At 39.1% G+C, this 14,752-nt stretch overlaps 1 protein-coding gene across 11 annotated transcripts in view; it reads right to left on the minus strand.

Annotated features, from left to right (window-relative positions):
- Nucleotides 1-7,651, minus strand: part of AHI1 (Abelson helper integration site 1) — a 219,722-nt gene extending 212,071 nt beyond the window's left edge. For 10 of the 11 annotated variants that reach the window (XR_009738557.1, XR_009738556.1, XM_061428058.1 and 7 more), the window contains exons 1-4: nucleotides 7,563-7,651; nucleotides 6,815-6,877; nucleotides 2,721-2,788; nucleotides 1,115-1,239 (exon numbers count right to left, since the gene is read on the minus strand). Coding sequence is in view for 8 of the 11 variants with exons in the window: in XM_061428058.1 (XP_061284042.1) it covers nucleotides 1,115-1,239; nucleotides 2,721-2,730 (135 nt within the window). In the remaining 3 variants the exon portion in view is untranslated. Of the gene's footprint in view, nucleotides 1-1,114; nucleotides 1,240-2,720; nucleotides 2,789-6,814; nucleotides 6,878-7,562 lie in introns of those variants that run through there. The other variant, XM_061428060.1, reaches the window with a different exon arrangement.
- Nucleotides 7,652-14,752: the final 7,101 nt, after the last annotated feature.

The raw sequence follows: 14,752 nt of genomic DNA on the forward strand, positions 1-14,752 counted from the left end.
ACCAGTAAGCAATGTTCACTGTCCATACGCCACTATTCCCTACCATACACCAAAAGCAGCATGTTCTATCTTAGAGCAGCATCCACTACGGCAGACCTAATCTGCTCCACTCTGTCAGTGGTTCTTACTTCATATGCAGTGTAGTACACTAGGGTACTAGGAACTCCTTACATGCATGCGGCTGGATCCTAGCCAAGGTTATTACTTTTTTTGTTGTTTCAATCAAGAATATAATGATTACACTGATGGCTGCCAGACAGAACGCTAAAATGAACAGGTCTCATGACAAAATACAGACTAGGTTAAAATATGCTACAAGTCAAATATAGGATGCATATAACTCATAAAACTCCTGTTAAAGGAATGTGTGTATTCCTCTTATCAACAACCAGAACACACGAGTACCAACTGCCAGAACTTGCATGAAGTTACTTATTTGTGCTTGTGTGTGTATCTGTGAGTACACAGAGATTATGGTCAAAGGAGTGTATGAAATGGAAACAGAAATAGAAATAGCGAGACAGGTTTGAAGAATGAATAGTGCCTTAACTGGGATACTATTACAGACTCTAATACCCTGGGAATCAGGTTGTAGTTAATTTCTGACTTGTTTAGTATTTCTTTGAGTTCTGTATCTTCAGTCCCTTCAAGGGTGATACCAAAAAATTCTATTATTTGAAAGTGTACCTCAAGTACAAAAGGGTAACTCTTCCTTTAAGAGTCCATTGATTTCCCCTGGTTCTGCTGGGTAGAATCAGTAGAAGAAGTCTATATGAGGATAAGCCATTACATATCTGAAATAAGATATTACTTCCTAAATTCTTCACAATTCTGGGTTAAAAATAAGGGTTTTCTGCAAGACCGTGTAATACGGCTAGTTTGCGTTTCCCTGGTATCCCTGGTCACTTCAACCAGATGGTCTGTTATTCATGTAGGACAGCACTCAAGAACTCGATACTCCAAGAGCGAGGCTGATTTGAAGGCAAGCTTTGTTTTACAATGTGATTGACCATTTTGCTGTTTTTAATTTCCAAAGTTCCTTAGAGTTTTCATATGAAACTCTTGGTTTTATGCAGATATTCAAGTCAACATTACCAAATGATGAATTACTCACTGAGATTTTTTCTCCAGGTTGGGCAATTTTCTTCTTCAGTTTTTTTCTTTCACGTATTAGATCATTGTGGGCCTTAAGCAACTCCTCAAAGCGAACTTTGGTCTTCACTTTAGCTTCACTCTCAACTACAAATGATAATGACTCATGTCATTTTCTCTGCAACTCTTCTATCACATACATTATGATAAAAAATAAAACCCCACAGCCTCGCAAATACCTGCTTTAGTTAAAACAGTTAATGAGTCCTTTCTTAAACAACATTTCTTTTGGATTTGGTGACACCAAACTCACTTATACCCCACTCACCTTCTGGGTTACTCCCTCCAAAAGTTTCCTTTGCTAAGTTAACTTTTTACTTACCATGCACACAGTATCTGCCACTGTTAGTTATGTGGCCTTAAAACAAGTCACTTAACATCTCTAAACTTCATTCTCCTTATGTGTAAAGTCAGAATAATCCTAAGTCAAAGATCACTTTTTCATGAAAAATGACTTAACGCGTGACTGGCCAACAATCAAGCCTTCAACAAATATTAAAAGCTGAAAGTTGTTTTCCCCTTTAAAACATAAATCATATCAGGCTAGTCCTTGCTTAAGACTGTGAGTTTCCCAGTTCACTTAGAACAAAATAAAACAAGTTGTTCACATGCCCTACATGGTTCTCATTTCCTGGCCTGTCTACCTCTACAGCTTCAGTTAAAAAAAAAAAACAGCCCGTGACATTCCTACATTCTAGCCAGACATACCTTTTTTTCTTTTTTAGCTCTTCTGCCAGTACAGACAATTTCCCACATGAAGCTGCTTCTACCCTGTGCAGACGTCTTCTAACTCCTCACACCTGGCTGGGGTTAATATGCCTGTTTTAAATGTTGCCTGTGAAGTGGAACATTTCCTGACAACCTCATCTATATTTCTCCATTTCTCACAATGCAGACTTTTTTTCCTTCACAGCACTTAACCCAGCTTGAATTTGTATAATTATTTGTATACCTATATATATATATAAATATACTGTGACTCTCCCACTATACCCAGTAGTTCATAACGACGTCCCTAGCTATTATGGGGTCTAGAACAGAATAAATACGCAAACATGTTTCAAATAAATGCTGAATGAATGAATGCCCCAGGGCAGGTATTGGGAAACTACCTGCAGGCCAGTCAACTCTTTTAATAAAGTTTTACTGAAATACAGCCATACCCACTCTGTTAAGAATTATCATGGCTGCCTCTGTGCTTCTATGGCAGAGTTGAGTAATTATAGCAGAGACCAAACCTAAAATATTTACTAGCTTGCCTTTTAGGAAAAAGTTCACCAAAGTCTACTTTAAAGTCAAATATCCATTTGATAATAAAAAATAAAAACTAACCATATGTTATTTACTCTGCCCAGCTGAGTCCCAAATTGCCAGCCACTGAATACATATTAACCTTAATTACCAACATTTCACAGAAAGAAATATCAAACTATGAAGTATCTATAAATGTTATATTTGGTTGATGATATCTACTTTACTCCTTAATTGGTTAAAGAATCCCTTAAAATAATCCAAACTTTAAAGTAAATAACATGCACTGCATATAAAAAATTTCATAGAAATCTTACCAGTGGGCATATCTCAGCTTTATGGAGAGCACTGAGTGATAGTATAAAGCATTGATTCAGTCAGGATCCTGTTAAAACAAAGAGATTTATTTGTAAAATGGATTTTCCAAATAAAAATTATAGAATATTCTTCATGCAACATTATGTGATTGTCCACTATCTCAACAGGTTAAAAATAAAACTAAGTTCACTTATCCCTATCTTATACAAACAACTTAAATATATCTAAATCAGTTTAGAGTCTTAAAGTGAAGCAAACTGGATCAAAATTGAGCAAAATATGTATATATTGAGAAATTTTTTTTTTAATTATTGAAAGGCAACAAGCGTCTTACTTAGTATGTTTTTAAAGTATTTGGGCTTTCCTGGTAGCTCAGATGGTAGATAATCTGCCTGCAACGCGAGAGACCCCGGCTTGATCCCTGGGTCAAAAAGATCCCGAGAAGGGAATGGCAATCCACTTCAGTATTCTTACCTGGAGAATTCCATGGACAGAGGAGCGTGGTAGGTTACAGTCCATGAGGTCACGGAGTCAGACATGACTGAGCGACTAACACTAAAGTATTTTAAGTAAATAAATGGACATTTCAATGTACTTCTGAGAAACCAAACCCCATATCGAGATTGATTTTCCCAAGTGCATACATTATTGCACTAGTAAAGTATACTTCTGGGTGGCACATTCACAGATAATGAATTTAAATATTTCTGTGCCTGCCACTGAAAATACTGCTACAACAGAAGGTTTAGCACAAATATTCATTCCATCTTCTCAGATCAATACCTGGGTGTGTATCATTGTGTACCTAAAACATGGATAAACTCAGTATATATATATTCTTAAATTTTCAATTTTTTAAAAGATGAGGGTGTCTAAAACATTAATTCTCGCATTAGAACATAATGTGCACACATTTTTAAGAATAAAACTAAAGACTTAATTTTTTTTTTAAATTTGGCTCAACAGTTATGAGTTAAGGTTCTAGATCACCAGAGATCCACATCCATGTTCCTTTAGTATTAGTGGTACTTTGGACAGAAAAGTCTGAAAAGAAATGCTAAAAAGAATGTTTATACAAATAAACTAATTATGTGAGTTAACTTCTATAACAACTATCCAGTACACAGACAAAATAGACATCATTAAATCCACAGAGTAAAACCTCCCATTCCTTATTGATATGAACCAGCATTAACTCTTTCTAGATGATTTAGATCTAATAAGGCAGATCATCTTTCTAATCTACCCCAGATTAGAAAAGAGAGAGGCTGCAAAGCCAACTGCATCAGTAACTGAAACCTGGCCACACATAAATACGAACAAATATAAAGCAAATAAAGATTTAATATTTAAAGTATTCCATAGTGATTCCCTGGTGGCTCAGACAGTAAAGAATCTGCCTGCAATGCAAGAGACCTGGGTTCAGTCCCTGTGGGATGATCCCCTGGAGTAGGAAATGGCAACCCACCTCAGTATTCTTGCCTGGAGAACTCCAGAGAAAGAGGAGCCTGGTGGGGCTACAGAGAGTCACAAAGAGTCGGACAGAATTGAGGGACTAGAACTTCATAGTGATTCAAGAATCAGGAAGATGGCTGAACTATGACTCTGAGCCATCAAGAAAGGCTTACTTCTTTTGTTTTATCCTGAGCAGAAAATTTATGACATTTTAGATGCATTAAATAAAAACTCCTAAAGAGAACAAAGAGTCAAGGATGATTCTCATGGTTTTCAGACTTGAATAATTAGACCAGTAGTATTATTAATTGGAGTACAGCACAGTATAGGCATGTCGGAGAAGGCAATGGCACCCCACTCAAGTACTCTTGCCTGGAAAATTCCATGGATGGAGGAGCCTGGTAGGTTGCAGTCCATGGGGTCGCTAAGAATTGAACATGACTGAGCATCTTCACTTTCACTTTTCACTTTCATGCACTGGAGAAAGAAATGGCAACCCACTCCAGTGTTCTCGCCTGGAGAATCCCAGGGACAGGGGAGCCTGGTGGGCTGCCATCTATGGAGTCGCATAGAGTCGGACACAACTGAAGCGACTTAGCAGCAGCAGCAGCAACAGTATAGGCAAGTATAGCGGAGTTGTTTATAACAAGTCTTGGAATTACTGTAATCTCCCATAGTTACTTGTATAGGCTGGGCAATTTGTTTCCTTATCTGTAAAGTCAGTCGAACGGCAACTATTTAGAGGACTGTTGTTAAGAGTTAAATGATTAAAAGGCTAAAAGAGTGCCTCAGAACAGACATCAACAACACTGGCCACAATTATAATAGATATTTCTTACAGGGACACTCAGTGAACTTAGTGGGACATGTTGGGCTGATACCTGATGGATATTAAGCAGCTACAAGCTCTGGCTCTACTGTCAGATTCCTGGTTCTACCCGTCAGTAGATTAATCTCTGTGGACTTCAATCCCTCATCTTTCAAAAGAGAATACTAGTAATAAATGACTTATAGGGTACTATAAAGATTAAATAAGAATATGCAAGTAACACTTAGCACAATGCCTAGAGTATGGCAAGCTCTTCAAAAATGATAGCTATTATTACTGTATACATACATACATATAGTGTATGTGGGTGTGTATAAGGATGGAGATACATATACATATAATCCATTTATGTGAGTAGACAACAGAATATAGCAATCCAGTGATGAGACAGAGGATAAAAATTTGGGCATTATTTATATTTGTGATGATTGCAAGAAAAAAATGCTGAAAAGCAAATTTGGGGCCCACAAAATAAACTAAAAGACATCAGGCAGCAAATGAAAAACTGGGAGAAGTAACCAAAGGAAAAAAAGAATTTCAAGAAAGAAGTGGTCTACACTGTGCTCCTGAAGTGCCTTGATCTTCATTCCTCCTTCTGCTTCCTGAATTTTCACTCTGATAAACTACCCACCCCTCCCCAACCAAACTGCTAGCTTGAGGGAGGGCTAGGCCTATGCTCTCTTCATTTATGTATTCCCATTTTAAAAGGGGGTGGGGCAGTAATAGGGTCAAAAGGAGTCAGGCATAAGCTCTTGTTGTGATAATTACTGAATATATGGCTTTGGGCAAGCCACTTAATCTCTCTAAGGCTTGTTCTTTTTTTTTTGCCTGGAAAATGAAAATGGCACCTACTTTATTATAAGGAGAAGAGGAAATACTGAAAAGTGATCAGCACAGTGGATGGCCCATTACTTTATGTGATTATTACAGTATTAAAAATAGACAATTATGTGATAGACAAAACATAATTATGTATTCACATTATTTACTATTATTTAATAGTCTAATGTACAATCCAATTAGTAAACACTAATATTATTCAATGATGAACACAGCAAATACACTACAGAAATAATCATCTCTAAAAAGTAATGTGTACTATAGCAAACACCTTAAATAATGACTTATATTTGATAAATAAGAGCATCAAGGAAAATTAAGGTCAAACTTAAAAGGACATCTGTGAATTTCATATATGTCATTATATTTAAAAACTTCTCCCTCACAATGCCTTTAACAGGACCTGCTAAGAGATATTAATACAAAATAGGAAAACAGTGTTACATTTCATCTCATTTTATTTTTTCTCTAAACACCTCATTATCAGCCAATAAATGACTAAAGATCAAAGAAAAAACAGGCAGAGGCTTGGATGATTCACTCCTTAACTGAATTTTACAGCATGGGAAAAAAGGAAACAAAAACCTGTATACATATTCAATCAATAAATCAAGATAGTCTTTATAAATATGTAAGATTATAAATATGATGAAAATTTGGGGGCATTTAAATTTCTTTCACATGTATTTTTTAACTTTACAAAGTCCTCATAACAAGCAATCTTCTTCCATAAGACCCAAGCAGTAACAGCAATCATAAATGCAACAGGTGAAAAAACTGTTAGCATCCTTTTCTCAGAAGAAGGAAAAGTCATATACTCCAGTCAGTAGATGTTCTTACAGTAATGCTGAAAAGTAGCACAGCCATTTGGAAGAGATTCCTAAATAGTATATATTTCCTTCTATTTGTATACATATTGAAATGACCCTATTACTGTAACTAGACTTAGAAACGTAACAGATCGATCACCTTTTCTCAGACGTAATTAAGAAGGCATTTCACAGGTTCAAGATTCAGCACCAAGATGACACCCTAAAAGGAAATAAATGTACTTAGTGAGCATCTGATTTAAATGCTGTTAAACCAGATTCCATCCTAAAGGAGATCAGTCCTGGGTGTTCTTTGGAAGGAATAATGCTAAAGCTGAAACGCCAGTACTTTGGCCACCTCATGCCAAGAGTTGACTCATTGGAAAAGACCCTGATGCTGGGAGGGATTGGGGGCAGGAGGAGAAGGGGACGCCAGAGGATGAGATGGCTGGATGGCATCACTGACTCGCTGGACGTGAGTTTGAGTGAACTCCGGGAGTTGGTGCTGGACAGGGAGGCCTGGCGTGCTGCGATTCATGGGGTCGCAAAGAGTCGGACACGACTGAGCGACTGAACTGCACTGAAACCAGAATCTGGAATAGGAAAGGCAAAGATTGCATTCACTCTTTCAGGACAACACGCTCAACGCTTCGGAGAAGATCCGCCCAGGAACGGGAGAAGAAAAGTAAGTACGTAGTGGTAACTCTCAAAACCACATCTCTTCACTCCGCGGAGCTGGGCCGGTCAGACTGCCGTGGCCCATCGCGGCCCCCGTCCGCCCTGCTGCGCCCACCGCCCCCACGCCCTCGGATCTGAGCAGCCCTCCACGCTGCTGTCCCCAGAGAGGGCAGGACAGGCCGAGTTCCCGGGCCCGGGATCCCGCCACCACCAGCCTGCAGGGTACTCACACAGAAGAGGGCGCAGAACTGCCGACAGCGGGTCCCCAGGGAGCCACCGCCCGGACCGTGCGGGGCGGGCTGGGAGTGATGTGGTCACCAGCCACCCCAGCCGCCCGCCTCCCAGGCTCTGAGCGCCCGCCTGGTGCCGCAGTGCAGGCAGCGCGCCTCCCGCCGACGTCAGCGCCTGCCTACGCCGCCGTCCCCATGACAACCGATGCGGGCCCTGCTCTCCGTTTGGACCTCTGCCGGACTTCGGCGCCCCTCCGTGGCTCCGCCCCTCCCGCAGCCCCGCCTTCTCCGGGGTCCGGAGGCGCTGCTGTGTGGCGTAGGTGGAGGCGGCGCGCGCGCCCTCAGACTGCGGTGGGGCGCGCGCTCCGGGTCCGCGCGCTGGACTCCTCGCGCGGGCCACGAAAGGGAATCCGTTCTCCCTGGAGCGGGAACACTGGGAATACGCAGGTGCTTCTCGGAGCTTGCTACCGTCCCGTCTGTCACCCGGAAGAAGCTCTCTGATCTTCAAAACTGTAGCCAGACGAAGGCTGTCGTGGAACCCGCCAAGGCAAAGAAACATGAATGATGCCAAGAAATACACTTGTCAAGCCACCACCACCACCACCCTCCCCTACGCGATCGTACCCACGAAATGAAACATCCTTTCAAGCGTGAAGAATACAGAATTGTACCACAGACCAAATCTTAGGGAAAAAAATTATCCACGATTCATCTGGTGCTGAGTTATCACAGTTATAGTGAGATAACTATGTGTTTAAAACAGAACAGCAGCCCCCAAAAGGCCATCTTCTGCTACACCCAGTGCCCCCTCCCACGTTCTAATTTTTGCCACAGGCGCCATCTTTAGTTCTGAGTCACCAGGGATGGAAAAATACTAGTCAAGTCAGCCCAGGACTCTTGCATTTTCTGCAGTTGCAGTCACACTAAAACCTGTTGCTTCGTTTGTGTGGTAAGAGCATTATGCATATTTCTTTGGAGTCCAGCTTTTCCATTCCCATTTGCCTCTGTACACACTTCAAAGCGTATCTCATTTGTTTTTCCAAATCCTGTGAGAAATTAGCGGTAAGTTTTAACCAACCCAGTAGATCCCCATCTTTCCACTTAAAATTTAATTCTCTTTCCAGGTTTCTATCTTGGCTTTATCCTCCCAGTTTTCTAGTTAAATTCCTGTAGATCCTTCCAAATGCCTTTTAACATCAAATCATGTCCATTCTACATTTCTAACATCCCCAGGGTAAGATCTGTCCATCTTAACTCCCACTGCCTTCTGTTCAACTTCATCACTTCTTATTGGGAGTGTTGTGAGATGGCCTCATTACCAGTCCCTTGACTCCAGTTTTGATCCCTGAATTCCATTCTCCACACTGCTGCCATACTGACCTCACTGAAAATGGGAATTTGATACCACTGTCCTGAAAATTGTTCAAAGATGATCGGTAGGAGAAAGTTGTGTTACTTTGCCGAGGATAAAAGACACAGCTCTCATTGCCTTGTTTCAGTCTCATGCATAATTCATACCCTTTCATGCCCTAGTTCTTGCACATGCTGTCCTGTCTTCCTGAAGAATCCTTCCTTGTAAAATCCTGCTCCTCCATCTCAGCCCAAATGTTGTCCATGCTTTGAATCTTAATCAGGTTAACTAATTTCACCAAGTATTCCTGGTATATATCTTGTTATGGTTTGGACACTGATTCTATACGTTATACTCTAACTGTTTGCATTATACATTAATTTCCCAAGCCCTAGTGTCTACCACAATACATATCAAGTAGTTCATACTTTATAAACATATGTGAATGAGTAATAGATGACATATATTGGCTTTACAATTCAGGTATTTTATGCACTTTTCATCAATCCTCACAGCTGTGATGTAAGTACTTACTTTACAAAGACAGGTTATAATTCTAGCTTGTTACTATACATTTTAATAACACATTCCACAGTCTATTAGACTGGCTGAGATGCATACCTGTTACCTCTTGCCTAGACCTTACAACAGCTTGCAGAGAGAGGTGTGTGTGTGTGATGCTAGTGGGGAAGAGTGGTCAAGGATAATTCACAGCAGGTGACATTTAAGTAAAAATCTAAACAATGTGTAGAGTTATATAGGTTAGGAAGAGTTTCTGGGTAGAAAAAGATGGAGTATATTTCTCACTGAAAGAAAACTTGGCATAATCCAAGAACTGAAGTAAATTCAGCATGGCTTATTGAAATGGTGAGAATGACAAAGGGGGCTTTTGGAGGAAATAAGACAAAAGATAAGCAAGTTTTGAGGAGATCTAAACAGTGTATTGTGAAGTCAATGAGGTACTATTGAAGGGTTTTGTTGTTGTTGTTGTTTAGTCACTAAGTCATGGCCAACTCTTTGCAGCATCACGGACTGTAGCCCTCCAGGCTTCTCTGTCCTTCACTGTCTCCCACAGTTTGCTCAAATTCGTGTCCATTGAGTCAGTGATGCTATCCAACCATCCCATCCTCTGCTGCCCCCTTCTCTTTTGCCTTCAATCTTTCCCAGCATCAGTGTATTTTCTAATACACTAATTAGCTCTTTGCATCCAGTAACCAAAGTATTGGAGCGTCAGCTTCAGCATCAGTCCTTCTGATGAATGTTCAGGGTTGATTTCCTTAAGGATTGGCTGGTTTGATCTTCTTGCTGTGCAAGGGGCTCTCAAAAGTTTTTTCCAGCACCACAGTTCAAAAGCATCAGTTCTTTGACACTCAGTCTTTGCTATGGTCTGGCTGTCACATCTGTACATGACTACTGGAAAGACCATAGCTTTGACTATATGAATCTTTGTTGGCAAAGTAATGTCTTCGCTTTTTAATACGCTATCTAGGTTTGTCATAGCTTTCCTTCCAAGGAGCAAGCATCTTTTAATTTCATGGCTGCAGTCACTGTCTGCAGTGATTTTGGAGTCCAAGAATATAAAATCTGTCACTATTTCTACTTTTTCCCCTTCTATTTGCCATGAAGTGATAGGACAAGATGCCACGATCTTAGTTTTTTTAATGTTGAGTTTTAAGTCAGCTTTCTTACTCTTCCTCTTTCACCCTCATCAAGAGGCTCTTTAGTTCTTCACTTTCTGCTATTAGAGTAGTATCTTCTGCATATCTGAAGTTGTTTTAACCATGCAGTTAAATGGTCAGCTATTAATTTCAGAAAGATAACTCTGGCTGCAGTATAGAAAAATGGATGGGAAGAAAACAAATACAGAGCCAGCAATATTAATTAAGATTATGTTGTTGTAGACTATGTAAGATATGCTAGTGGTAGGGGCAAGACTAGAAGTGGTCAGGATGAACAGAAGAGATTTTTGGAAGGTAGAAAATGTTAGGACTTGGTGATTGATTGGATGGAGAGGTGAGTGATAGGAAAGAATAAAAAATGATAAACAGTTTTTTCCTTTCCTGATGAAGAGGTAGCAAGCATGTCAGGGCCATAATGGTTACATAAAAGAGGAGTGAAGAAATAAGTGTGTTGGGGCTAATGAGAGGCAATCTTCTTAATGTAGAAGGGAGTTACAAATAGGAAAAAGAGCAATTCCAGAATGACTTTTGTGATGGTGTTATTGGATTGAAATTGAACTCACAGTCTTCAATATATATGTAAACACATACAGAAATACAGATAAAGTGCTTCTGTACATGTGTATATATGTGTCTCCTATCTATCTATCTTTCCCCTAGCTCTCTGTTCAGAATCTCTAGGAGCAATAATACCTTAGAAGCAATGAGTACATAGCACCCAGACCTTGGTTTCTTAACACTATTCTCCATTGATAGGAACTAGAGGCCCTGGAGAAATGACTAATCCAGAGCAGGAGCTTGGCAAATGTAACATGACCTTGGAAAATCTTCTTGCACTAGAAATTAAACAAAAATGGATGTGAAGAAAGTTCTCACAGAATGATGGAACATATCAATAGTGAAAGCCACTCAGTTGTGTCTGATGCTTTGTGACCCCATGGACTCTGTAGTCCATAGAATTATCCAGACCAGAATACTGGAGTGGGTAGCCATTCCCTTCTCCAGGGTATCTTCCCAACCCAAGGATTAAACTCAGGTCTCCTACATTGCAGGTGGATTCTTTACCAGCTGAGCTACAAGGGAAGCCCAGAACATATCAAAGGGACAGGGAATTCAGCTTGAAAGGGCCCGCATTGCCACCTTTGGGTCAATCTGAGCATCTGTATAATAATGTTAATAAATTATGATCCACTAAAAATACTTGAGTCCATACTGACATAAATATATGAGTTTTTAAAAATGGGGATAATTGGAGAAGGAAATGGCAACCCACTCCAGTATTCTTGCCTGGAGAATCCCAGGGATGGAGGAACCTGGTAGGCTGCTGTCTGTGGGGTCACACAGTCAGATATGACTGAAGTGACTTAGCAGCAGCAACAGCAGCTCACGCCAAGACTATTTGAGAAAATTATATGGAAATGTTAGGTAGGTTATTAAGCTGTCTACAAAGAGAATTTATTATAATAAAGGATATGATAGATAAAAATGTTAATTATTAAAAAACAATAAAAATGGGGATAAGGAAAGTCTCTTCCTTACATTAGATTGCTAACTAATAAATGTAGAAAGAATGATTTAGATAGAAACATCACTATTTAGCAGTCTTTGTAGTACAGATTGATTCAGACAAGAATCCTCCATGTATGCTCAAACTAGAAGGTGAGAGTTGTAAGAGATACACACACACATACACACACCCATATGCATAAATATATGTATATGGCAAGAGATCCTTAAAACACACTATTTTGATATTTCTGCTCAAAAAACGCATAGCCTGAATCTAATCACAAGGAAAGATAAGACAACTCCAAACTGAGGGACATTCTACAAAGTCATAGACCTGTACTCTTCAAAAGTGTCCAGGTCATGATAGACAAAGGAACACCTAAACATCTTCAGTTTGTAATAGACTAAAGCGACATGACCCCTGAATGGACCATATGACTCTGAATTGGATCTTTTTGTTATAAAGGATATTACTGGGACCATTGGCAAAGTGTGAATGGGATCTGTGAACTAAATGGTGGCATTTTAACAATGTTATTTTCCTGATTTTAATGACTATGGTAATGTAGGAGATACCTTCATTTCTAGAAAATACACAGAGAAGTGTTTAAAGGTCATGAAGCTGTAGGCTTACAACTTACTCAAATGGTTCAGAAAAATAATAATGTAATTTTATAAGTAAATAAAATATATACATATATATATATACAGACACAGAGAACAATGAAACAAGTGTAATATATCAGCAATTGGAGAATTTGTGCAAAGGTGTTCCTTTTACTATTACTGCAATTTTTTTCTGTAATTGAACATTTTAAAATTATAGAAAATGGTTTTAATGTACTGAGGTTTCTGGCTTAGATATCTGGTTGAAGAATGGCTAATTAATTAACAATGGAAATGCAGGAACAGCAGTATGGAGGAAAAGATGTTTTCAGTAGGATATATCCAGTAGGCATTTGAGTATACAGTTAACGTATTCATGAGTCCCATTCAAATTGGAAAAAGCAAATATGCTACTTTTACTTACTTTCATTAACCAAGATCAAGACTGAGGTCACTCACTCTATTAGAATTAGGAGAGATGAGGGATTATGAGTAGTGGTGGTAGTATTACCATTTACTTGGCCAATCATTCATGAAAATAGATTTAGGGTATTCAAAATATTAAATAAATAAAAATAGTGAATTTACTGAATAAAACATAAATATGCTTGATATATAAACTATCCCCAGGACAGGACCGTGTTAAACCAATCAGAAGAAATGTTGGTTTTACTATTTGTATTAGTTTTCTAGGGCTCCTATACAAAGTACCACAGACTGGGTGGCTTAAACAACAGATTTAATTTTTCACAGTTCTGGAGGTTAGATGTTCAGGATCAACGTATCAGCAAGGGGTTGTTTTTCTTCTGTGGCCTCTCCCCTTCCTTGGCTTGTAGAAGGCTGCCTTCTCCCTGAGTCTTCTTATAGTTTTCCCTCTATACTTGTGTGTACTTGCCCTAATCCCTTCTTAAAAGGATATCTGTCACACTGGATTAAAACCCACCCTAATGACGTAATTTTAACTTAGCTCCTTAAAGACCTTGTCTCCAAATATAGTCACATTCTGAGATTCTGTGGACCAGGATTTCAGTATATAAATTTGGGGGGACAACTCAGCCCTTAACACTGCTAGAATAAGGTTCAAGATGCTTAACAGAATCCAGTGATTGGACCTTGTTTAGATTCTCATTAAAAAAAACCCCAACTGTATAAAGACATGTCTTAGGCAATCCCAGATTTTCCATTATGGGTTAAATATTACACAGTATGAAGAAGTTTTTATTTCTTAATAGATGAAAAAATGGTATTGTTGCTATGTAAGAATATCTTTTAAAGTATGTAGAATGACAAGATGTCTGAGATTTGTTTTAAAATATTCCAGAAAAAATAAAATCCGACGGGGGAAAGATGAGACATACACACCTCAATTTTGATAGCTGTTGAAGCTGGCCGATAGATTCCTGGTGTTTTATTATACTTTTTCCTTGTGTGTTTAGAAATGTTTTTAGTAAACAGGAAAAACAAAAATAGAAAAAGTCATATTACAGAGAGTTTAAAAGACATAGAACCAAGGCAAAAGAGAAAAATAATCAGTACCATTCTCAAAGACGATTTCAATTGGGTTTTTTTGGCAATTTTTTTCCAGTCTGTTTCTCATACATATTCAAACTTTGGTCATATCATATGTAAGATGTTTATTTATGCTTTCTTGAATTAATATTTTGTTATACTTTCATTTCTATTTAATTATATATGCTGTATGCTGCTGCTTAGTTGCTTCAGTCGTGTCCAACTCTGTGCGACCCCATGGACTAGCCCTCCAGGCTCCTCTCTCCATGCGATTCTCCAGGCAAGAATACTGGAGTGGGTTACCATTCCCTCTTCCAGGGGATCTTCCTGACCCAGGGATTGAACCCAGATCTCCTGCATTGCAGGCAGATTTATTACCTCTGAGCCACCAGGGAAGCCCTATATATGCTGTATAAACTTCATTAAAAGTTCTAACTTTGTTAATCATGTTCGTATGTGCTTACAGTAAAAATCCAATCATCCAGGTGATAGGGAACAAGTTCTTCAGTGACAACATCGGAGAGTCATTCTGGTGA

The sequence above is a fragment of the Bos javanicus genome, chromosome 9 (genome assembly GCF_032452875.1).
Source record: "Bos javanicus breed banteng chromosome 9, ARS-OSU_banteng_1.0, whole genome shotgun sequence".
Taxonomy (NCBI): domain Eukaryota; kingdom Metazoa; phylum Chordata; class Mammalia; order Artiodactyla; family Bovidae; genus Bos; species Bos javanicus.